Raw genomic sequence first — 26,815 nt, 5'->3', positions numbered from 1 at the left:
GAAAACTAAGATAAATTTACAGACTCAAATCACTTCCATTTACAACCTTAAAATAAACCCCTGGTATCTGACACCTATGGGGATTTGTAGATGCTGGATGTGAATTTTCCAGTTGCTTGAGATGGTGTCTTGCGTGGTTGGCTAACTAACGGCGCGGAGCACCAATTTTCAACTTCCATATTTTTTACCTATTTATTTTCTGCAATTTTTTTTTGCTGGTTAACCAGGGTTTTATTGTTGTCCAATACAAAAGCTGGGTGCCTTTTTTAAAAAACAGGGAAATGTCGAATACTGGAGGGCAGGACACAAATGTGCAGGAGAAAGTCAGCAGGCCACAAAGCATCCATAGGAAGTAAGAGGCAATCAGCATTTCGGGATTGAGCCCTTCAACAGGCACTGCGTGACCTGTTGAGTTTCTCCAGCGTTCTCCAGTCCCCAGCATCTGTAGATTTTTTTTTTGCTTAAATAGAAGGCATAGATTTAAGATGAAGATACTTCCACACAACATCTCAGCGGAAAGTTCGAGAATCCTGACCCAGCAGCAATTGAGGCTTGATGGTGTATGATAAAAACAAAATGGAGTATCTCAGTGATGGTAGTACTTCCCTTCACTCACCTGGTTAGAAAAGGTTATAGGTTTTGAAGGTACTGTTAAATAAGCCTTTCTGAAATGCTCTCGTGAACCTTGACCCTAATGAGAGTCCAATTGGCAAGATAAGAAATAAAGCAAAACTAAAATAGAACATATATTTATTCAATGTACATCAAGCTAAATTAAAGAAAGGAAGAAGAAGGAAGAGTGTTAGAGGCTGGCAATGATTTTTGTTGGTGTGAGCATGGATTCTGATATAAAATGGACCCTGATATAAAATGGACCAGCAATTCCAGTTGGAATGAAATTTCAAGTGTACAGTGAAAAAGTTCACTTTGTAGCAATCCACTGATCCATACTGCAATCCATACTGCAATCATAGTAATGGAGAGATCAGTTTAAACAGAGCAAGGTCAAGCATACCCATGCCAAGTTTGTTCAGGAGTCCGATAGGAGGAAGAGAGAAATCAGCAAAAGTGGGATATTCAGAAAACAAAGAAAAAACCCTTTGCAGCATTATTTATGTTGTGTAGTTTAACTCTAAATATTGAGCACATATTTTGCGGTTGGTTTATGAGGAGCTAAAAATCAGCCACTGACATCTCTGTGAAAGGCTGTCATGGATGGTTTGTGATTTTATTGACATAGTACTGTTTTGAACACTGTTTTCGCTGGCCATCTGATGTTCCTCATGGAGCTGGAACATGAACACACGAACAACTGTGCAAAGAGTAACCATCAAACTACAATCCAATACAAAACCTCAGCCACTTTCAAAATAAACAAGGCAAGGAAAATTATTTCAAATGGAAACAAAAATAGCCCTTTACATATTATATTGTACATTTGAATTTAGTTGCAACATTCTGCAATTTCATGCATCAAGTACTGAGCATACGGTACTCCAGTCAAGAACTGAATATACTTTTTTGGATTGTGACCAACTCAGTAATTTGGTTTTAAACAGACTTCAATTTGGACATAATACTAACACTTAGGTAATTGCCACTAACAAAGGTACATGAATAATCCAGCAGGGCTGTGAAAAATAATGAACTGAATATTTCCCAGTTATAAAGAAACAAGTTTTTTTACATATACATGAAGCATAATTGAAATTCTTCATAATTTTCCCAAACGTAAATCGCAATGGCAGATCTGCGTCTGATATATACAATAGTTCTCAGGCTTATTATTCCTTTGACAATGATTTATTGTCATCCAATTAGTCACATCTGCCAAAAAATAACAGAATAAGATGCATATTTTTCAGTGTGGAACTAAAAAAAATTTTATAGCCCACTCAATGCAGGCAAAGTCAGGAAATGCACATTCGGAATATTTAAAATATTTGAATCTTTAAAATATTTAAATCAATTACTGAGCAAATTTGATTGCATCCTTTACATCTGCTCAGGCACCGCATAAATAAAGCACGTACACTAAAAAAAAAAGGCACATGGCAAAAAAAAAATGCAAATTAAATCATATACAACTTACAAATGATGATTTGTCCATTAATTCTCTTCCTTGTGCTTGCATTTGATTGTAATTCTTAATGCATTTTTATGTTGTGTTATTTATTCTCTTCTATTAACTCATTTACAAAAAGCCCGGGATTATCAGATAGGGGAACTAAATGATGACACTGGTACGTCCTTTATTCTTACAAATGTGAAGTACTTAAGAAATAAAAGTCGAGGTTTGGATTTGGAGCCGATGGTTTGGATGGAAGGCCGTGTGGCTGTGGAGGCTGCGGGAGTGCTGGGGGAAAATCCACATACACTCAGTGACTCTGGGGGAGCCTCTTTTGCTTCTCTTTGCATGACTATAAGGGGCACAAGGCAATTTCTGCTGATGGTGAATCTTTTTCTGCCTTTCGGTACACTAAAGGAAATTTTGTGTAATGCTGCATTTTCTGTCTTATTACATTTCAACAAAAGAATCTTGAATAATAAATGAATGCCATTATAATTTTTAACCCTGGGACTGAGAACATTACCAGCCAAAGGTGTGTCAATCTACAATGTGGCCCCATTAGAATGTGATCATTGAGGTCCATAAAATGTCATCGCCTAAAAAGCAGTCATGCTAACTTGGGGTTCAAGAAAATTAGCATTTTCAAGAACATTCAAGAATATTAGCAATCATCATTTACAATTTATTTCTTAAAAAGTGATTGAATATTCCTTGCTTGAACATAGCACGTCGCTGGCTGCCAGTGAAATCTAGAATGCTTCGGAGTTGGAGGATTTCCTGGGTCTCCAGCCAATGGAAGCTAGTCTCAAGGTTTTCAATGGCTTTAGGCACTTTGAGGTTGGGGATGGAGGTTCTTCATTATGATCTTCTCGTGGTTCGAGAACCAGAACACTTGCCTCTGCCAGTGCTATAGTTGTGTTACGGAAGATCTCGGCATTCATCAGGTGCTCATATGTAGGGCATTCATTGTCAGCAAAGTACTATTTGTGTAGCACTTGGCTCCATTCCAACAGCTTCTCAGTCTCATGCATATTTTCTTCTGTGAAGCCGTACAAATCTGGCTCATCCTCCGTGATGGAGTGACGTGATGAAAAGGCTGGCCCCAGACCCTTCTCCAGCATTTCTCTACCCATGACGAGCTGACTGCTGAGTCCAACGACGCGACGCTTTATATCAGAATTTGCATTAAATCAGGGTGCGTAAAATTGAGGTTTCACTGCATGTAGATCCAGTTGAAGCCTCACTGGGTTAACTTCTCATCTCATCAAAGACCAACGAAATAAATGTGGTAATGATAATGTATTAGCATGTTGTGAGCTACTTGAATACTTTAGAATGTATGATTTTTACCATATATTCAAATATTTATTGGAACAGCAGGAGATGTTTCTTGTAATTCTGCAGTTCTTAAAGAATTGTCCTGTCACATTGAGATAATGAGATGTTTGATGGAACATTGGGATTGCCATATTTCCCATTGATTTAAAAATTAGTTACAAACCTGACCTGTCAGAGGCTTTTCTTTATTCAAGACTCAATGACATCATAAGCTCTCAAATGCAATTTTAATTCAATAGCTCCATTTCAGATAGTGAAATCCAGACTAAATTTTCAATGTGTGCTACCATTTCAACACTTAATATTATAACCACCTGATAATTTCATAGAGATTCCATAACAAATGAATATTTTTTTAGAACATTATAGATCAGCATAGGTCCTTTGATGTTGCACAACAATCTAATTTTTCATTCCCTCACACCCATGACCCTCTATTTTTCTTACATCCATGACCTTTCAATGTTCTAATTGTACCAGCATCTTCAACCACCACTCCTGGTACTGCATTCCAGGCACCCACCATTCTGATTTTAAAAACTTACTTTTAACACCTCCCTAAACTTTACATCATTTACTTTCAAAATATGTCCTATGGTATTTGCTGTTGTCACACCAGTAAAAAAAGGTGTCAGATGTCCACCCTATCCAAACCCCTCATAATGTTATACACGCTATTGAGTCATCTCTCTTCTTTTATTGCTCCAAAGAGAAAAGCCCTAGCTCTGTCAAACTTGCTTCATACGATCTGTTCTCCAATCCAGGCAACATCCTGGTAAATCTCCTCTACACCCTCTCCAAAGTATATACCTCTTTCCTGTAAGGAACTGAATGCAATACTCCAAATGTGGTCTAACCACTTTTATCGAGCTGCAATATTACCTCATGGCTTTAGAATTCAATCTAATGAAGGCCAACACACCATACTCTTTATTTACTATCCTACCAACTTGCATGGCAACCTTGAGGGATCAATGGACCTGAACCGTAAGAGCTCTCTGTTCATCCACACTGTTAAAAATTTGACATTAACCACATGATCGACCATCAAGTTCAAACTTCCAAAATGCAGGGGGATGTCATGTGATGTGATAGAGACAGGAAGCAGAGTCTTGCCTCTCCTGAAGAATCAATACAAAAAGGAAGGAGAACCAACATTTAACAACTCAACTTTGATCATACATTTAAACCTCACCAGAAAAACAAACCTGCAGCAATGACCTCTGGAGTCCAAAGGGACGGAGACAGCAGTCAGGAGCAAAGGCCAAGAATAAACAGGGGGATTCTTTATTTCTATTTCTTTTATTTCTACTTTATTAATCATTTTTTTTTCCCCAATGGGATTATTGGAGACTGTGTTTTTACCCTGGAGGATAAGAATTGATCAATCTGAGAGGGAAGGCATGGATTGAGGGGACGGGATGGGGTAAAGGACTTGATTTGCTAAACCTCCAAGGATGAGTAACGCAATGAAATTTATAAGTTTTAATGTTAATGGTCTAAATGGAGAAGTGAAAAGAAAGGGGACACTGACACATCTTAAAAAATGGGAGCTGATCCGGCCTTCCTTCAAGAGAAACAATCAATTGAAAAAGAATATCAAAAATTAAAAAGAGATTGTGTGGATCAGGTAATAGTTTCTTTTAACTCAAGAGGAGTAGCAATTTTGTTACAGAAAAATCTTACACTTAGAATACAGGATGCAGTTACAGATCCTGCAGGTAGGATATACACTGTCAAATATATTCAGAGTCCTGGACATTGATGAACTTGTGTGCTCCAAACACAGATGATGAGACATCAAATGAAACATATTTCAAATTGGCAGATGGACATGAAAACATCTTAGTGGGAAGGGATTTTAATGTTTGTCTGGATCTGGTTCGAAATAAATCAACAAGGGAAATTGCTAAGACAAAGGTGGTGAAAGCTCCCCTGGTATTAATGAGAGAAGTGAATTTAATGGATGCTTGGAGAAGACTTCATCCAAGGGAAAGGACTATTCTTTCTATTCTAATAGACATAATTCTTATTCCAAGATAGATTTGTTTTTGGCGTCAATTTAACTATAGGGAAGGATCTTGGAGGCTAAATACAAAGCGAGACTTTTATCAGATCATTCACCTCTGGTATTAACAATTTCAATGCCAGATGAACAACAGATAGTTTATAGATGGCATTTTAATTAATTGTTGTTGAGAAGATTGGACTTTTGTGACTTTATAAGACTAATTGCGATGTTCTGTTAGACCAACTGTAATTCAGCTACTGATAAATTTATTATCTGGGACATTTTAAAAGCATATTTAAGAGAACAAATAATGTTAAGAAGGAATATACAAGGGAGGTGGAAGAATTAGAAAAGGAGATATTTTATTAAAAAGGAGCTTCCACAAAGGGGTTGTGAAGAAAAATATAGATTACTTATTAATAAAAAGTTGAAGTATAACACATTACAAACATACAAGACAGAAAAAAACAATATTAAGAATGAAACAAAGGTATTATGAGCTAGAGCAGAGAGTCACAAGGTTATCTCTTGGCAGTTGAAAGCAGAACAGGTCTCAAGAACAATCAATGTGGTTCAAATAGATACAAACAGGACTTCTTACAAACCACAAGAAATTAATGAGGCTTTTAGACAATTTTATTCTAAATTATATCAATCAGAATCTCAAGAAGAAGTTATTAATACAATTGAAGAGTTCCTCTCACAAATGGAACTTCCACATTTAGATTTAGAAGAACAGGAAGGACTCAATGCCCCTTCACTCAGATGGAGATAGGAGAGGCATTGAGCTCATTGTAGGAAAACAAATCTCCAGGGGAAGACAAGTTCCGCACCCCACCCCCCACTGAATTTTATAAAGAATTTAAGGATCTTTTGATAAATCTCTTTATGGAGGAGTAAGATCAGAAAGTTGAGACACATACTCTCCCAGAATAATTTTCAATGGCAATAATTACACTAATACCTAAAAAGATAGGGACCCACTGAAACTATCTTATAGACCTATTTCATTATTGAATTCAGATTATAAAATTATTGCCAAAGCCTTGGTAAATAGATAGGCAAAATTTTTGCTGAAATTAATAAATATGGATCAAATGGGCTTTGTACAAAAGAGACAATCTGGTGCTAATGTAAGCAGTTTGCTTAGTATTATTCAATTGGTTCAAACGAGTGGTGATTTGAGTGTAACTGTGACCCTGGATACAGAAGAGGCATTTCATAGACTGGAATGGGAAAGATTTGATTAGGAAAAACTCATTATTTGGATTAGGGCACTATATTATGAACCCAAAACGGTAAGTATTGAACAAAATTTCTACAGCATTCGCTTTAACTAGATTTAGCAGACAAGGATGCCCACCATATCCGGCTCTATTTTGGCTATAGAAGCGTTAGCCAAAGCAATTCGGCATGATCCAAACACTATTGGATTTACGGTTAACCAGGAGAAATACAAGATTGGTTTATTTGTAGATGATGTATTGATATATTTGACAAAACCAGCAACAACTTCATTACAGAAATTGTACTTAAAACTGGAAGAGTATGGGAAAGTCTCAAGTTATAAAGTAAATTGGGATAAAAGTGAAATTCTGTCACTTATGGGTGGGAATTAAAATCAATGTTAAAAAAAAAACTACCCAATTTAAATAGCCTCTAAATGGGATAAAATATTGAGGGATTAAAACAGATAATAATTTTCAGATCTCACCTTGCTTAAAAAGGTTGAAGAAGATTTGAACAGATGGATGGGTTTCCCAATAACACTAGCTGGTAGAGTCAACTGTGTAAAAATTAATATATTTCCAAGAGTACAATATATTTTTCAAACATTTGCCCATACCATTGCCTCAGCAGTTTTTCAGGAACTAAACAAACATGTCAGAAAATTTCTTTGGAAGGGAAAGAAGACCAGAGTCTCCATAGAAAAGCTGACAAGGAAATATGAGCTGGGATGTTTACAACTCCCAAATTTTAAAAACTATTATTGGGCAGCCCAAACTAAATTTATTTCCTCCCTGTTTGAGGGAGGAGACAAGTCTTCATGGGTAAAATAGAACTGTACGAAGAAGGAGAGAAGATAGCAGAGTATTTTATATATCAATGGGACTTCAAATTAATATCTGGTGAGAAAAAAAGTCCCCTTGTTAAAACATATAATTAATATTTGGAGCAATATAAATGATCAGATGGGGATGGGTGGGGAGGGGTGAGAAATATCTCCCAAAACACCCGACTCAGAATAGACTTATACCCTTAACAATGGGTAATAATATTTTAGATACCTGTTCCCAAAAAGGAATCCGATTTATCAAGGATTGTTATGAGGAGGGACAACTTATGTCATTTGAACAATTAAAAACAAGTTTTGAATTTCTAATAATACAATATTCTGCTATTTTCAGCTAAAAACATACTTAAGGGATAAACTAGGCCTGACCATGACTTTATCAAAGTGTAGTGGTGTGGAGACTCTTATTTGAAAGGGAAACACAAAGAAATTTACTTCAGCAATATATTTATTACTTCAAATGGGAACACCTAAACAGTGGCACCAGCTACATCCCACACCCCAAAAAAGTAAATAAATTAAAACCAGACATTTCTGATCAATGCCTTAGATACAATGAGGAGATAGGAACTTTTTTTTAAAAAAAAACATTCAACTTGGGCATATTCCAAGGTAAGACCCTTTTGGGTAGATCTGGGGAAATTTTTTGAGTGAATTACAGGAATTCAATTTCCACAGAACCTAGAACTATTCTTATTGAGGTAATTTGCTGGTATAAGACACAAAATGAGGTTGTCCCAATATCAAACAATATTTGTGGCCAGAAAACACATAGGTATAGCCTGTTGGAATGCAGTAATGCATAGCTGTGTTCTCTTTGAGAAGATTACGTATAACCCAAGAAATAAGTGTCAGCCATTTTACAACATGTAGGTGCAAATCTTTAATTGTGCCCCATCTCACCCACAAGATCTACCCTAATGTCCCCTCAAGATCCAGGTAAATTTTTTAAATGGGAAATTTTTGGGCACACGACAGATCCATGACAATCTCTATTTCTTTTTTCTTTTATTGCTCTCTTCTTTTTTCTTTGGGACTCTTTCTTTACTAACTTTTCATGGAAGGGTGGGGGTGGGGGATTATAGCCATCATATATCATAGACCATAATTTTTATTTTTTATTCAATATTTTCTTGTTATTGTTGATTGCATGTTTGGATTTAAATTTTTAAATAAAATATTCAAAAAAAACTTCTGAAGTGCATTATTTCACACTTATCGGATTGAACTCCATCTGCACTTCTCCACTCAACTCTGCATCCCATTTTTACCCTGTTGTTACCTACAACAGCTTCCACTTTTTTGTCCAGGTCATTTATAAAAATCTCGAAGAGCGAGGGCCCCAGAACACATCACTGCAGAAATTCCACTAGTCACTGACCTCCAGGCAGAATATGTTCTATTTACCACTACCCTCTGCTTTCCGCAGGCAAGCCAATTCGAATCCAAGGTTCCTTGGATCCCATGCCTCATGACTTTCTGAATGAGCCTACCATGGGGGACCTCGGTCTAATGCATTACTAAAATCTACATACACCAACTTCATCAATTTTCTTTGTCAACTCTTCAAAAAAAAAACTTAATTAGGCTCGTAAGGTATGACCTGCATCTCACAAAGACTATGCTTCTCTAAACATTCCTTAATCTTGTCCCTAAAATTATTAGTGTCACAACATTGTTGTTAATTTGAAGAGTGTCTGCAAAGAACAGAGATATTTAGGAATTTCTTCAGCCAGAGGGTAATAAATCAGTGGAATTTGTTGCCACAGGTGCTTGTGGAGGCCAGGTCATTCGGTGTATTCAAGACAGAAATTGATAGGTTATTGATTAGCCAGGGCATCAAACGTTATGGGGAGAAGACCAAGCAGTGGGGCTGAGTGGGAAAATGGATCAGTTCATGGTTAAATGGCCAGAGAGACTCAATGGGCTGAATAGCCTGTTACTACTTCTATGTTATATGGTCTTTTATTTCAGGTTTACAAAGAAGAAATGGCTGCAATGAAAGGAACATTGTAGGTCATGATGAAAACAAAGTGTGCAATGAGGCTTTGTGTTTTAGGATTTGGCGTGCTACCATTCTACTACATTGCATGCCTAATGGTAAACATTGCAAGCAGGAAATGCTCACCAGATCAGGCAATGTTTGTGAAGAGTTCAACAAGTTAAACATTTAAGTCTATAACAACAGATAGAGACACAGTACAAAAACAGACCCTTTACCCATCAGGTCTGTGCCAACCACTACCCAGCTCATTTTATTCTCCCTACCTTCCTATCAACTCATCCACACACTAATAGTAACGTGGTCAATTAAAATTCCAGCCCGCACAATTTTAGAATGTGGGAGGAAATTGGAAACCAGAAGAAACCCTCGAACTCCACACAGAGAACAGCAAAGGTTGGAACTGAACCTAGGTTGATGGAGCAGTGAGTCACCAGTTCCATTATCTGTACCACAGCGTCAGACCTGCTGAGAAGTTCCATCATTTTTGTTTTTATTGCATTTCTAATATCCAGAGCAGTTTGTTTTCTTCTAAAATTAAATTCATGTTTGAGTGACAATAAACACAGTTAACCAAACACAAGGAAATGCCCGTTAAAGAAGAAAATCTGCAGATGCTGGGGCCAAGTGCAGAGAAGCAAGGATAACCAACATTTCAGGCCTGGAAGTGGTCATCAAGCTCTCAAAGAAAAGGTCCTATCAAACAGCCTGAACTTTAAATCACGAAGGATGCCAAAAATTTCAAGTGCAGCTGTAGTGGGCTGAACAGCACTAAACAACAAACCGGCTCATGGAGGTCTGAGCCAGCAAGAACAGGAAGCCATGGAGCACCTGGCTTGCTGTCAATCGTCAAAGATGATGTGATTTCTGTGCTGAGCGTCACGAAGGGTGAAAGGAGCGAGGGTGCTTTAAAAAACATGCAGAGTTGAGTAAGGCAGTTGGTCTTAACTCAGCTACAATGACTGGTAAGTTTAGTTCGTCACTAAATGACCACAGTGGTGACACTGAGAGGCCCATTGGCAATTTGGACCTAAGATGACCTAAGAGATGTTCAGAACGTGGTAGCACTCAAACTGCCTACCTTTTGGAACTCGCAGCCTGTGGTCTGGTTTCAGCAGGAAGAAGCCCAGTTCCACGTTCGTAAGATCACAATGGACTCCACCAAGTACTATTATGTGGTCGGTTCATTGGACCAGGACATGGCAGGAACGATTATCGATTTTCTGAATTTTATTCAGAAAATAACAGGTACGATGCCATTAAGGCACTACTGATTTGCACATTCAGGCTGTCCCACTGTGAACAAGCAGCAAGGCTGTTACGAATGATGGCCTGGGTGACCCAACACTGGAGCTAATGGATGGCCACAGGTCCTGTCTGCTTTTTGAGCAGTTGTTCCTGAAACAGATGCCTGAGGGCATTCACCTGCTCCTGGAGAATGATGATTTTGATGACCCCCATGAACCGACTGCCTGCACTGATATCCACTAGTGCACAAAACAACGTGGTGGAACCACCATGGATTTAGTTGCTACACTACACCAGAGCACTTGATTGGTCAAGGCTCTAGGACATAAGGCAGTGACAACAACTATGGACGATAGTCCAAATAAGGCCATTGGGGTTACAATCATCAGACTTGGGGTGCTGCGGCCCACCTTGCTCATAGGAGGGAAATGCCCAAGACAGTCGTCCTTAGTGGCTGCGCCTGCCAGCCATTGAGACAACCTCCTCTACCTATGGGACCAGTATTCAGGTCGGTGTTTCCTGATAGACACAGTAGCAGAGATCAGTGTTTTGCCTCCCATGAGTCTGGACACCCATAATGGAAACTCTGGACCATCCCTTACAGCTGCTAACAAAAGCAATATTAGAACATATGGGGTGCGGTCTATTACACTTGAATTCGCTCCTTGCTGATTTATATGAAGATTCACATTGGCTGATTCATCAAAATCTCTGCAAGGTGCAGATTTTCTACAAGCCAACTCTCGACTAGTGGACCTAAAGGGAAAACAGTTGGTTAACTTCAAAACATTCGAATTGCTTGACTTATGTCAGACCACTTTGCTGGCTCCCATTTGGAATCAGTCCAGGGTGCGCAGACTACCTCTGGACAAGCTCTGAATCGCAAAAGCATTCTGTAAAATGGAGGACATGGCCATAGTGCATTGTTCTAACAGTCCATGTTGCACATGGTGTCCTGGAATACTGGGCTCGCTATCAATCATCAGAGATGACATCATTTCCGGACCAAGTGTCACTAAATGACCACACAGCTTCAATTTACTATCAAACCACGGATTACATCCTTCCAGAAAAAGACACGATCTTCTGGAGGAATAATGGGAGAAGATAGTCTCGCCTTCAACAAAGAATACATTCACTGACAATTTTTTATAAAAATGTGAATAGGACACATTTTGAAAAACAGGAAGAAAATGGTATCCTTCAGAACATCCATTTTGCATTGGTAAAAGTTCTTGTATGTTTTATACATAGAAAAATTTTAAATTCTAAATTTCAGTGACTTAAAACCAGCTGTCTTCATTGGTTAGACAATAATTGTAAATGACACACCAAGTTAGATCTAAGCATTGAAAGCTACACAAGCAACTAGGACCGCCAGTACAGTGACAGGCTGCTCTAAGCTTCAGGAAAAAAAAGGGTAATAATTAATGGAAACACAGAATGGTTACAGCACAAAAGAAGCCATTTAGCCCATCAAATCTGTGCCAACTGTGCTGGCTTTTCCCACTCCCCTGCAAATTCTTCCCTTTTAGAGACATCCAGATTTCTTTTGAATGCTACAATTGAATCTTATCCACCAATATTCTTGCATCACCAACCTAATCATCTGCAGTATAAAAGTATTGTTCTTTTCCTATCTGTTATCTGGCCCCCTAAGTTCTTGACTCCTTCACTAAAGGGAATATTTTCTCTCTATCTACTTTTTTTTGTGAGCTGCCTATATGACATGCAGACCTGTGACAATAAACAATTCAAAAACATCTGCCATGATTTTAAATACCTCTAAAAGATCTCCTTAAAAGTTCAAAGTTCAGATTTATTGTCAGAATACATACAAAACATTGCATAAAACCCTGAGATTCTTTTTCCTATGGGCCAGGCAGAATTTCTACTTATCATTAGTGCAAACTATACTCAAGAGAAAGATACGTACAAACAATGGACAATGTCTGTAAGTTCATTGACTTAATCCATGCAGTACAAAGAAATAAGATGCCAACAGTGACTGTTGCTTTAGACGCAGAGAAAGCCTTTGACAGGGTAGAATGGAATTATTTATTCAAAGTATTACTGAGGTTCAACCTATCAGAGAAATATATTAATTAGATTAAAGTATTATATAAGGGTCCATTGGCGAAGGTGACAGTAAATGGATATATATCGAACCAATTTAAATTAAGCAGGTCAACTCGGCAGGAATGTCCACTATCTCCCTCACTGTTCGCTTTAGCAATAGAACCATTGGCAGAACTGATAAGAACAGAAAATAAAAGGGATAAAAATAAAAGAGAAGAAATATAAAATCAGTCTATTTGCAGATGACATCATAGTATACTTAACAGAACCAGAATTATCAATAAAAGAATTACATAAGGAATTGAAGGAATATGGAGAAATATCGGGGTACAAGCTCAACGCAAATAAAAGTGAAGCGATGCCAATGAATAATGCAGATTTCACAAAGTTTAAAAAAGAATCACAATTTAAATGGCAAACACAAGCAATCCAATACTTAGGTATTAGACTAGATAATAATCTAGGCCATCTATACAAATTAAATTATCAGCCATTAATGAAGAAATTACAAGATGACTTAGAACATTGGAAAGATTTACGACTAACACTGATAGGAAGGGTAAATTGCATTAAAATGAATGTCTTCCCAAGGATACAATACCTATTTCAATCGTTACCAATTCCCTTAACAGAGAAATTCTTCAATGAGCTAAAAAAAAAAAAGGAAATTCTTATGGAAAGGGGGAAACCGAGGATAGCACTAGATAAATTAACAGAATGGTACAAGCAAGGTGGTTTGCAGCTACCAAACTTTAAGAATTATTATAGAGCAGCTCAATTAAGATATTTATCAGATTTTTATCAAACAAGGGAAAAACCAGATTGGACCAGGATAGTGCTAGATAAAATAGGGAAGAAGTGCTAGATAAAATAGGGAAGAAGGTACCTGATCATATACTTTATAAGTGGGATGAAAATCTGGTGCAATATAGAAGTTCACCAGTACTACACCATCTGCTCAACATTTGGAAGAAGATTCACGTAGAAAGGAAAAAAACAAATTGCCAACTACCAAAATTATTATTGACGCAAAATCAACTAATCCCTTTCACAGTAGATAACTTTTCCTTTAGAGGATGGAAAAGAAAAGGGATTAAAAGAATAGGAAATTGTTTTTTGGGAAATAATTTATTATAATTTGAACAAATGAAGAACAAATATGGAATAACTCATGGTACAATGTTTGCATGCCACCAACTGAAAATGTACTTAAAGGACAAATTGGGAAGCAAACTGAGGTTACCAGAAGGAAGCAGCTTTGAATATGTGATTACAGACACATTGATAATTAAAAGATTTATAACATGTACATCAAGCTGCAAGAGAAAGAAAATGATGAAATAAGCTGTAAACCCAAACAAAAGTGGGAACAAGATCTAAACATAAAGATAAAAAATGAAATATGGGAAAAGCTATGCTCCAGAACTATGAGAAATACAATAAACATGAGGTTACGCATGATACAATGTAATTGGTTACACAGGTTATATATCACGCCCCAAACGTTAAATAAATGGGATCCAACAGTATCATATAGATGTTTTTGCTGTAAGAAGGAAATGGGAACAACAGTACATGCAATTTGGGCATGTGAGAAAGTGAAAAAAAGTTTTGGGAAGATCTAAATCAGGTATTAAATAAAATCACAAAAAGCAACATACCAAAAAGTCCAGAGATCTTCCTTCTAAGTAATATAAGAAGTAAAGAATTAGTCCTCGATTTGGTTGAAGCACAAAAAAAGATTTATTATGATAGCCTTAGCTGTAGCAAAAAAATGTACAATGTCAACCTGGAAATCAAAAGAGAGCCTGAGAGTACAGCAATGGTACATAGAAATGAATAAATGTACTCCATTTGAAAAAATAACATATAATTAAAAAAATGAAGTCACATTATTCGAACAAATTTGGGAACCGTTCTTGGAGCACAACAGAGAGGGCCTACCGTGGACCTGCACCCCCTAAAATGATAGAATGAGAAGATGACAAAATGAACTGACCCAGTGTGTAAAAGTAAATGACACAATTTTCTTGCTTATTTTCATTGAGTGATGACATTGTTTAATGGTTTTATTGTATTGTATATGTTGAATGTTTATTGGTTTTGGAGGGGGGTGGGAAGGTGGGAGGGAAGGTAGGGGGAAAAAAAGGGAGAAAATGCTACTGTGTATATTCAAGAGGGAAATGTTTGTGTGTCTTTTGGTTAATATGGTTCATAGTGTGAAAAATTTTAAAAAAATTAAAAAAAAGAGAAAGATACGTACACAAAAGAGAGAAATGTTAACAAAGAAAGAAAGACTATGCAATAAATACTCAGAAATACATAATGTGCAAAGTAAGAGCCCTGAAATGAGTTGCTGATTGAGTTTGTTATTTAAGAGTTTGATGGTAGAGGGGTTGCAACTGTTCTTGAACCTGGTGTACAAGTCTTGCGGCACCTACACCTTTTTCCTGATGCTAGCGATGAGAACAGAGCATGCCCCAGGTGGTGTTGAACCTTGATGATTGCTGCTGCTCTCCAACTGCAGTGTTCCATGTAAAGCTTTGCCTGTAATGTACTGGGCTGCATTCACTACCTTTTGCAAGGCTTTCTGCAGGGCAAAACACTGATCTCCACTCCTGTGTCTATCAAGAAACACCGACCTGAATACTGGTCCCATAGGTAGAGGAGGTTGTCTCAATGGCTGGCAGGCGCAGCCACCAACGACGTTTTTCCTGCTATGAGCAAGGCAGGCCGCAGCACCCCGTCTGATGATTGTAACCCCAATGGCCTTTTTTAGACTATTGGTGCCCCAATACCAGGCAGCCAGTCAGCAAACAGTCCACAACACATCTGTCGAAGTTTACCAAGTTTTCCGACGTCATACTGAACCTCTGCCAACTCCTGAGAAAGAAGAGGAGCTGATGTGCTTTCTTCATTATGTTATCAGTGTGTTGGGTCCAGGGAAGGTCCTCCAAGATCGTGACTCCCAGGAATTTAAATTTGCTCACCCTCTCCACTTTTGATCCCTCAATGATCACTGGATCATACACCTCTGGTTTTCCCTTCCTCAAGGCCATAATCAGCTCCTTTGTTTTGGTGACATTGAGTGCGAGATTGTCGATAGTACACCATTCAGCCAAGTTTTCAATCTCCCTCCAGCATGCCAGCTCATCGCCACTTTTTACATAACCCACTACCGTCATATTGTCAGCAAATTTGTGGATGGTATTGTCCAACTGAGCCACACAGCCATTCCAAGAAAAGTGCCTCAAAGCTTCTGCCATCTTTTGCTTTCCCAAAGTCTCCCAAGCTTAATATCAATTTAGCAAATGTTTCTGCACACTCTCCATAATCTTCACATTTCTCAAAAAAAAAATTGGTGTCATGCACTTATACACTGAGCTCCAGTTATGACTGAAACAGTGTCCTTATTTAAAAAGGTAAATCATTGCTTTGGAACTCTACCTCTCTTTATACATTTCTACTTTCTCAACCTACCCTGCCACATTTAATTATGTGCATGTTGCCCGATCTTTTGCTTCTTGTTCCCCTTTTGAAATGGTGCTATCCCACTAATATTGTCACTCTCATTTTATCTAACACTTCATATTAGGCCACATTAAACTTAGATGAAGTCACCTGTCCACAGATGCCACCAGACTACCTGCATTCCTTTGAAGTATAACATCCCCTCTCCGCTATTTCACTGCTGCTCAAATTTAGTGTCATCTTCAAATTTGGGAAATTGTGCCCTTGTCCGTATCCTTTATATACATTAAGTAAAGCAATTATTCTATTCCCAACTGATGGGGAATTCTGCAGTACCCTTCTTTCCTCTCCCCCATAAATAACACTCCTCTCTGACCTTCTGTCACAGTATAGAAATTAGGGCTTCATCCAATTACTTTTTTTTGCATGTATCTAACAAACTGGCCTCAACAACATTCTGTAGTAGGGAGTCCACTAATTCTCAACTCTAAGTGAAAATGTCTTCTCTCGTTTCAATCCTAAGCACTTTACCCCATATGCTTCGACTGTGACCCCTTGTTGTTCTTCCCCAACATCCTGCTTCTAAGCTGTCTAGACTTGTCAGAAATACTGATAAAGCAAGATTTTCACACAAATACGTCTTACAAGAATTTTATATTGGAAGTAAATTCACTAGCAAAATACCAGAATAAAACCATTGGTACAAAACAGGATAACATGGCAGCTTGAGACCAAATCATATTAACCACACCAGTGTGAAGAACCATCAGACAAGTTCGGCTCCACAATCACAGTTTCCAGTAGAGTATGACACCATAGTTGAAATGAATCCCTCATGTTTACTGAAGGTCCTCTCAACTGTTGCTTATTCTTCTGCAGGCAGGCTACAATGTGAAAACACTGCAGAACACAATAGATTCTCACGGGGTCATAGTGTAGAAACCTGACCCTTTGGCCCAGAGAGTGAGCATCAACTATCAGTCAGCCTTCACACTAATCCCATTGTATTCCACCCTCATTCCCATCAATTACACAGAGTCTACCATCATGATCACCTACACACTCAGTGCAATTTACAATGGCCAATTATGCTACCAACCTACATGTTCTTGGCATGAAAGAGGAAGCACTGGATGAAACCCATGGAGACAAAGAAAAAGCGTGCAGGCTCCACACAGATTTGGGTTGCACAGGATCATGGGTGCCAGTCCACAGTTCCACTAAAGTGGCAATACAAGTAAATCAAGTGGTAAAGAAGGCATTATACACTTACTTTCATCAGTTAAGGTATTGAGTACAGCACCTGGTAAGTCATATTAGAGCTGTACATAACTTTGGTTAGGTCACATTTGGTTCAGGCCCCAGTATCCCAGTACTGTGTTTTGTTCTGGTCATTGCATTACAGGGAGGATGTGGAGACTTTGGAGAGGGCGCAGAAGAAGATCGCCAGGATGCTGCCTGGATTAGACAGTTGGGAGAGATTGGATGCAATGGATTTTTTTTTCTGAAGTGATTGATGTGAAATTACAAATGGCATAGAGATAGAGCATAGTCAGACTATTTTTATGCAGGGTGCAAATTTCAAATGTGAAGGGGCATAACTTTAAGGTAAGAGTGGAGGTTTTTTCCTCCCCCCTCCCTCCCCCACCCCCCAAGAGAGTGGTAGTGCCTGGCAGATACGATGGCAATGCTTAAGAGTTATTTTGGCAGCTACTCGAAAAGGCAGGGAATAAAGGGATATAAACTATGTGCAGGAAAATGGGATTAATTTAAAATGGGACCATAATTGGCACAGACATCTTAGATCAAGGGGCCTGTTCGTGTGCTGTCACCTTTGACGTTCTCTGAATCAGAATTGTGAGAGGTGTGAGACTGTGGCTCTCTTCACTGCATCACTGCTGGATCTTTTCTGGTTTTATAAGAATCAGAATCTATCTATGATTCAGTGAAAGATTGAAACATTAACAAGAGACACACAAATGTGTACATATTTGGAATAGGATTTGGACAGATTTTGAAAAGGTGTGAGCTTTGGTTTGACTGCTACTTTAGCTTCCCCCCCCCCCAATTTGATGTTCTGTTCATCTCTTCCTGAAGGCCAAGAGGGAGAATTTCATCCTTACTCAACCTAATTAACATCGATGCAAATTATGAACCCTGAAGTGCCCCAATTCTGGACCTTGGATCGCATCAGACTGAATATCGAGCTGTGGATGCACGACACAAAACTAAGTAGTTGGAAGAGCATACCAACCTTCCAAAATAAATAAATGGCAGCATTGCCAAAGTTTCTGTATCAGCAGTGCTGGTGCAGACCCATGGGAAATGGGAAGCAGAGACATAGCACTCCACCGTAGGATTCTACCACCCAATCCTACTGCCAACATCTCCGTATAGGCTTTAAATGGCCTGTTAAATGAACAGACGGTGTTTTATTTAAAATCCTGTGATCATGGGATCTGGACCCAAAATGGTGGTTCGTGTGTTTGATGCAGTCTCGAGGGGTTACAAACTTTGGGGGAGCAGCTGACTGGCACAGGGCACCAGAAAATGAGGAGGACACTTCCCATTTGAGAAGAAGCAGAGGAGACGATCCTACGGGATGGTGACCACAGTGGTGAACCAGCAAGGACTCTGCAGCTGAAGGACAGACACATCGGTGACTTGCGGGCAAAGATCCCACACAGGGTACAGGCAACTTGAGGTCAAAGAACTTCCACCAGGCTGCAGGAGACTGGAATTAAAGAGGATGATGAGGGTAAGGAGGTCTCCTGAAGGGCTCTGGGCAAAAAAGGCTTCCTTATCATGTTGAAGGTTTGGATCTGGGCTTAGATCGACAATAAACTGAACTGGACTCTAGTGTGGCTGCGGGAGCTCTGAAGGTGAACCCAAAGGTGATTCTGGGGGACTCTCTTTTGCTTCTCTTTCTCTGACTGTAAGGAAAGCCAGGCAATGCTAATGTAGAATCTTTGTCAGCCTTAAGGCAGAATAAATTTTGTGAAATATTACATTTCTATTTCATTACGTGACAATAAATAGTAACTGATCTGATCTCGAGTGAGTCATAGCATTTTATTGCATGGAAGCAGGGTCTATGGCCCAACTTGTTTACTCCGTTGTTGACCCAAGATGGCCCTAGTTGTCTGCATTTGGCCCATATCTCTCTAAACCTTTTCTATCCATGTACCTGTCTAAATGTCCTTTGAACATTCCAATTCTACCCACCTCTACCACTTCCTCCGCAGATAGGGGATGTGAGAATAAAGGATAGAAAGAAGTAGAGTTGTTGTAATGTGCTGATTGATGGTCACAAAACCTATCATTATTGGTCTCAGAAAGGAGCATCTTAAGTCACAGCTAAGAATTGGTAAGAATTTGGGTGCCTTTGATCCCACATTATTAAAGATAGTGATCAGAAACTGAGGATTTCAAGTCAGAGCTGATTCATCCAAGGACTGGGTCAGTGCAATCCAGTGGTTCTCAACCTTTTTCTTTCCACTCACATTCCACTTTAAGTATTCCCTATGCCATAGGTGCTCTGTGATTAGTTAGAGATTGCTTAACGTGTTATGTGGGTGAAAAAAAAGTTTGAAAACTGCTGTTTTAATCGAACCTAATTGACTCGTTATGTGCACGGTTTCATAACTCCAAATATTTCAGTAACATTTGGGTCTAGAGCAGTGATTCTCAACGCTCCCTTCCCACTCACATACCATTTTATGCAATCCCTTCCTAATCACAGAGCACCGATGGCATAGGGATTACTTAAAGTGGTATGTGAGTGGAAAGAAAAAGGTTGAGAACCACTGGTGTAATCAATGGTGGATCAAAGACAGAGCAAACCTTATTGCCCCATAAATTTATCTGCAAATAGTTTAATGCTTTCTTCAGGTGTAGGCTAACAGACTCTCTTGTTTGTTCATACCCAACACCTCATTGCCACTCAGGCATGCCCCTTCTTCATCCCAACACCTGGAGTGTGACACATGACCATCATAGATAGAACAGCACAGAAACAACGCCAAACGATTGACCTGCCTCATTACAATGACCTGTAGCTGGACCATAGCACTTCATACCCCTCCCATCCATGTACCGATCCATATTTTTTAAATATCAAAAAGAAACCCGCATTCACTACTTCAGCTGACAGCTCGTTCCACATTCTCACTACACTGCATGAAGAAGTTCTCATGAATGTTCCCTTTAAACATTTCCCCTTTCCTTTCATGCATGCCTTCTAGTTCTTGTTTCACCTAACCTCTGTGGAATAAGCCTGCTTGCATTTACTCTATCTAAACACTTCATAATTTTGAACACCTCTATCAAATCTCATTCTTCTTCACCTCAGGGAATAAGCACCTAACCTGCTTAGCCTTTCCCCAGAACTCAGTTTCTCTGGTCCTGGCAAATTCCTTGCAAATCTTTTCTGCATACTTTTAATCTCATCGATATCTTTCCTACAGTTAGGTGACTAACATTGCAGAAAATACTCCAAATGTGGCCTCATCAATGTCTTACCACAATATCCCAATTCTTGTACTCAATACTTTGATTATGAAGGCCAATGTGTGAAAAGATATTTCTACCGGAGATCCTCTTTCAGGGAATTATGTATCTGTACTCCCAAATCCCCCTGTTCTACTGCACACCTCAGTACCCTATTGTTTACTATGTACGTCATACTTTAGTTTGTCCTCCCAAAGTAGAACACCTCACACTCGTCCACATTAAATTCCATCTGCCATTTTGCAGCCCATTTTCCATCTGATGCCGCTGCAAGCTTTTAAAACCTTCCTCGCTGTCCACTACACCTTCAATCTTTGTGTTCTACAAAATTCCCTATCCAATTCACCACATTATTAACTAGATCATTGATATAGATGACAGACAAACAACAACAAAATAAAGCATTGAACTCTGAAGCACACTAGTCACAGAACTTCAGACAGGCAATAATCTACTACTACTCTCTGGCTTCTTCCACAAAGCCAATGTCTAATCCAATTTACCACCTCAATGACCCAAAAACCTTCACTAACTCATTTGTAATGTCTCATTGAACGAGCTGGGATCCTTTCAGCAGACACCATTTTAACACGTGATATGTGAACAGTTACCTCTAAATATCAGCATGGGCTGGGCATTTTTAAAAGGTGGTACATTGGCTAGCACTGCCCCACGGATCCAGAGGTCTGGGTAAAATCCTGAACTTGGATAACATGGGTTTCCTGTGGGTGCTCCTGTTCCCTCCATACCCCAAAGACGTGTGGGTTGGCAGCTGAATGGGCTATTGTAAATTGCCCCATTGTAGGAAGGTTGCAGGAGTATGTGAATGTGTGTGGAGGGTCATTGAATGGGATGCAAAGGGGAAAAAAAGGAGACCATTGATGGGCATCTGATATTTGGCATGGATGCTGTGGGCCAAAGGACCTTTTTCTGTCTCTTCGGACTCCTTGACTCCATTTGCCGAGTCAATTCTGAATGTTTATTGCTTCACGGTTTAATTAAAACTCTGGAAACATCTGTGCATTTGCAGAACATCAATTATGCAGAGGCCATCTGTAAACTTGCATTTAGAACTATTAATTGCTTGTTACTGAGGTTTATCACCGGAATGGTACTGGGACTAAAGGTGTTACATCATTAAAAACAGATTGCACAGACTACACTGTGACACTCTGGCATATGAACAACAGTATTTATATAGAGCAGGAACTCCTAAACAGCAGTAACTGCTGGGCAGGCTCAGTGACCAGCCTTCAATATTCCATATTGCATCAACCTCAAGCACTGTGCATGATAGAAAGTGGGCGAGACTGGCAATAGATAATTACCTGTCTGACTGGAGGCCTGTAACTAGTGGTGTGCCTTAGAGATTTGCTGCCTTTGGATGGTGCAAAAAGTTATTCTCAGGGGTTTGACCAGGCGAGGAAGGTGGATCCAGACAGATAGTTTATGATGGGTCAGATAGATAATTAGTGCCTTTGTCAGCTCAAGACATAGACAGCAAGGCAGAATGGCTGGGAGATTCAGGAGGGGGAGTTCAAGGGCACAGAAGCTAAAGGCACAGTTGTTGATTACAACAGAAGAAGTGGTGGAAGAAGGTATAATTATATTTAAAAGGAAGTTGGATAGATACACTTTGGAAAGTGTTAAACATATGGGCCATGTGCAGCCTACTGGGACGAGCACAGATGGGAACTTGGTTGGCTTGGATGAGTTGGGTTGAAGGGCCTGTTTCTGTGCTGTATAACTATGTTTATTGTGTGTCTCATTGAGCATGGTCATTCTCTGCTCATTGAGTCAATGCTGGGTCAGAGAACAATCCCATTCTCCCAATTAAAACCGAAGCCAGAGGGAATGGGTAAAGATTGCAGAAGGTGGTTAGGTTGGAGGAGATTACAAAGTTAGAAGGAAAGTTATAAGGTTTTGGAGAGATTCCAAAACAATGGTAAGAGCTTTTAATTACGGATTTGCTCTCTTTGGAGTCAATGCAGGTCAGTAAAGGTAAGTGTGATGAATGAACAGCACCAGGAGATAGATGTCTCACTAGTTACTACACTGAGTCATTCAAGGTGCTTAAACAGGCTATTCATTCTTCACCAGATCCTTTCCCTGGACACTTTCTGATCTTTTGAAAAATATACACATATACATCAATGATTTTCCCTGGTAACTTATTCCACAACTTCATTGGAAAAAAAAAATCAGAGAGTCAGCCATTTAGCCCTTTGCACCTACTTCACCATTCAGTACCATTTTTCTTGCTCTAACCCAATACCTCATGACACCATTCATGTCTAAAACTCTGTTGGTCTTAATCATGAATGTAATCAATCACTTAGCCTGCTTAGCAGACTAGAGTATAAATTCAAATCATTTACTACCCTATGTGTGAGGAAATTTCTTCTCACCTGTCCTGAATGTCCAAGGCCTTATTTTGATTCTGATCACTGGTTCAAGACACCCCAGCCAGTGAAAACAGCATTCCCACATCTACCAGGTCAAGCTCCAATAGAAAAGTATGTGTGTTTTAATTACATCAACTGTTTCTTCTAAACTTTGAAGAGGAAAGGCATACACAACACATCTCTCCTCAGAGAACAAGTCCTCCATACCACCAATCAATCTGATGAGCCTTTGTTGCATCCCTCCATTGTAAGTATATCTTTCCTGTATGTTGGGAGTCCAGATCTGTACCCAATATTCTATGTACAAGTTCCCCAACTCTTCTTGGAATAATGGCTAATATGCGTTTCTCTTCCTGGTTCCTTGCTGTTCCAGAGATGGCCTCTGCATAATTGATGTTCTGCAAATGCACAGATGTTTCCAGAGTTTTAATTAAACCGTGAAGCAATAATCATTCAGAATTGACTCGGCAAATGGAGTCAAGGAGTCCGAAGAGACAGAAAAAGGTCCTTTGGCTCACAGCATCCATGCCAAACATCAGATGCCCATCAATGGTCTCCTTTTTTTCCCCTTTGCATCCCATTCAATGACCCTCCACACACATTCACATACTCCTGCAACCTACCTACAATGGGGCAATTTACAATAGCCCATTCAGCTGCCAACCCACACGTCTTTGGGGTATGGAGGGAACAGGAGCACCCACAGGAAACCCATGTTATCCAAGTTCAGGATTTTACCCAGGCCTCTGGATCCGTGGGGCAGTGCTAGCCAATGTGCCACCTTTTAAAAATGCCCAAGCTGATATTTAGAGGTAACTGTTCACATATCACGTGTTAAAATGGCGTCTGCTGAAAGGATCCCAGCTCGTTCAATGAGACATTACAAATGAGTTAGTGAAGGTTTTTGGGTCATTGAAGTGGTAATGGCCCAAAAATGTTAGCTTCTGGGAACTCTTGAAGCAGGACACCCAGGTTCCTCTAACCACAAGCACCTTTAAATCTCTTGCATTTAAAAAATACTCAACTTTTCAATAGTTAGCCTGCTCTCATCTCCTTGAGCTATCTTCATTTTCATCACAGTTCACAGAGTTTGGTGTTATCAGTAAATGTGGATATATTATGCTTGTACTCTTATCCAGGCAATTCATACTGCCTTTTCAACCTAGTTTACATGCTTCATGGTTATTTGCATACTTTAAAATGCATATTTTGGCAAGATTCCCAGGATATTTCTTTGTTCATCATTCTACAGCAGAGGAGAAAAATGCTTTCTTCCCACTAGTTCTTTTGCTCTCCCTGCAACTAACTATAAAAGATCCATCTACTGTGCATTAAACAATTAAGAGAAAACCCTCATTCTTAGATTAAATTGCCACCTTTGGGTAGAAAATATCACCATCAAATTTTTTTTTAAAAATTCCTATAAAACTAAAAAAAGATACAACAATTAAGTTCCTTCAAAATTATAAAAATCCTTGAAAACACCATGTAGGAATTTAATACAGAATGAATATTAAATTAATGGCTTACTGATTCAGTGCAAAGGCATAATGAAACTTGATGTGAAGATTGTCCACCAGATCACAAGTTGGAAGTCTTTCCAAAGTCTCCACCAACATTACAATGGCATTGTAGTCCTTAAGGAGAGAAAATCAGACACAAAATTAATGTAATTTAACATCAGGTGTTCTGTGCTTAAAATTCCAGATACACATTTTAAGCTTGTAAATGACTGCATGTGTCATCATTAAAAGCCATGTGGCAGTCAGTAATACAGCTCACTGATTCACTAGTGAATTGTGGCATGCCATCCTGCAACTTTACAATCACTCTCACAAGAGTTGCAATGGCAGATGGATTTCTTCCCCACCTTCCCCCTAATATCTATTTCCTTCCTAGATCACTCCATTTAGCCAAGCTGAAGTAGAAAATATTTTGCAACAAAAAAAAAATAAGGTTTCTAGTGAATGTTCTATGCAATGTTTTGTGGCTCCTGATATTTCATTCAGCTTCTTCAGTTATGTGTTTACACTGTCCTTCATCTCAGTATACAATGATAAACTCTCAATTTGGAAATTAAAAAAATGTTTTGAAAACACAGTAGATCGGTTCCTTAACAGCAATATCATGCTGTTTACATCTCTAATTCATTTTTAGGCAAACGTCCTCTCTCACAAAGGAACATGAGAAAGATGCAGTCTATTCTGCTGCCTCCTGTGAACTGTTATGTGATTTAACGAGACTGTGGTGATTCCCAATCCAACTTCTATTTCTCTTTACTGCAAAAGCAGTGTAGGGCTCGTGTCAAATTCAGTATCCACCCTTGTCTGTTTTCTAATGGAGCCCTACAGTGAAACTCTCCAGTTTGGATGCCTTCCTAGTGTTCTTGCACTCCTCAGCTGGCTCTAAAGATTGTTGGTGTGGCAGAAAAGCTGGAAGCAAGCTAGTTGTCCTGTCACTAGAAGCCCAAAGACCATTAAGTGAGCTCTTGGGGGGGGGGGGGGGACGGGACAGCTTCTCTTCAGGAGGCTCCCATTGTCATATTGAGAACCATTGTTTTAGCTGCAAAGGACACTAAGAACACAACAGAATATGTTCAGTTCAGATATCTGGATCCTGAGTTAGGAATCATAATACCCACTTCAGAGTGAGGTTTTGCTCACTCAGTGTCACTATCTGCCAGACAACAGGTCTGGCCCAGGAATGAGAGCATGGGAGTGATTCAAGTGGGTCACTGAAACCTGAAGTTGCTCCACCAATCTTGCTTTTGAATGTAGACAATAGGAAAGGTACTTATTTCTACCTTTTTGTTTACAATGTTTTTCTCTCATAGAACAAAACACAGACTTTGAGGCAAAGATGTGAAGAAAATTTGATTTGATCCACAAATTTGAACTTGGACATTAAAATATAAGTGGTCATTAAAGTTTGGTGCATTCATTCCATAACATATACCTGAATATCTCGATAGGAAAGAAGTAAATTAATGATAATATCAGCAGAGAGAACTTCAACATTGTCCAGGCGTTTTCTTATTCGTCCGAGCTCCATGGCCAATTCTTTAGCACTGTAAAGCTCACGAGCTTTCCTGATGTCATTCAAGATTGTTTCCCTAAAATACTGACTGTAAATCACAAAGACAATATTATTTTGAATGGCAAATCTTTCACTTGCGTGGTCTTTGAAGTCATTCTCACATTTCAACATTGACTTTAAAACATCATCCAGGATAAAGGACAAATCTATGATGAACAGGATTCAATCTACATATTTAAACACATTACCTCTTCAAGACATTTATTTGATCCTTTTTCCTGATCAGATGTTGCTACTAAAACAGAATGTTTACAACCATTAACTCACATACGGTGGTTAATGTGACAGATCAGCCTTAAGGGCTCAGAAAAACAAAAATGGAGAATTAATAACAAGAAGGGCAAAATGAGGTTTGTAGCTGGCTTGCTGGCATTTCCTGCAGTTATGAAAAAGTAAAGCAGTTATTGTACTGAAATGTCTATTTATTAGTGGCACAGATAGCGTAGCTGTTTGCACACCATTACAGCACCAGTGATCAGGGTTCAAATCCAGCACTGCCTGTATTTCTCCC

At 39.0% G+C, this 26,815-nt stretch overlaps 1 protein-coding gene across 1 annotated transcript in view; it reads right to left on the bottom strand.

The window, feature by feature from the left end:
• map3k5 (mitogen-activated protein kinase kinase kinase 5) overlaps nucleotides 1-26,815 on the bottom strand; it is a 175,362-nt gene that overhangs the window by 104,714 nt on the left and 43,833 nt on the right. The window contains exons 5-6 of the mRNA XM_069887224.1: nucleotides 26,164-26,332; nucleotides 24,739-24,845 (exon numbers count right to left, since the gene is read on the bottom strand). Coding sequence (XP_069743325.1) covers nucleotides 24,739-24,845; nucleotides 26,164-26,332 — 276 coding nt within the window. The remainder of the gene's footprint in view (nucleotides 1-24,738; nucleotides 24,846-26,163; nucleotides 26,333-26,815) is intronic.

The sequence above is a fragment of the Narcine bancroftii genome, chromosome 6 (genome assembly GCF_036971445.1).
Source record: "Narcine bancroftii isolate sNarBan1 chromosome 6, sNarBan1.hap1, whole genome shotgun sequence".
Classification (NCBI taxonomy): Eukaryota; Metazoa; Chordata; class Chondrichthyes; order Torpediniformes; family Narcinidae; genus Narcine; species Narcine bancroftii.
Note: the sequence above shows the minus strand (reverse complement) of the source record. Positions and strands in the feature narration are given on the sequence as shown.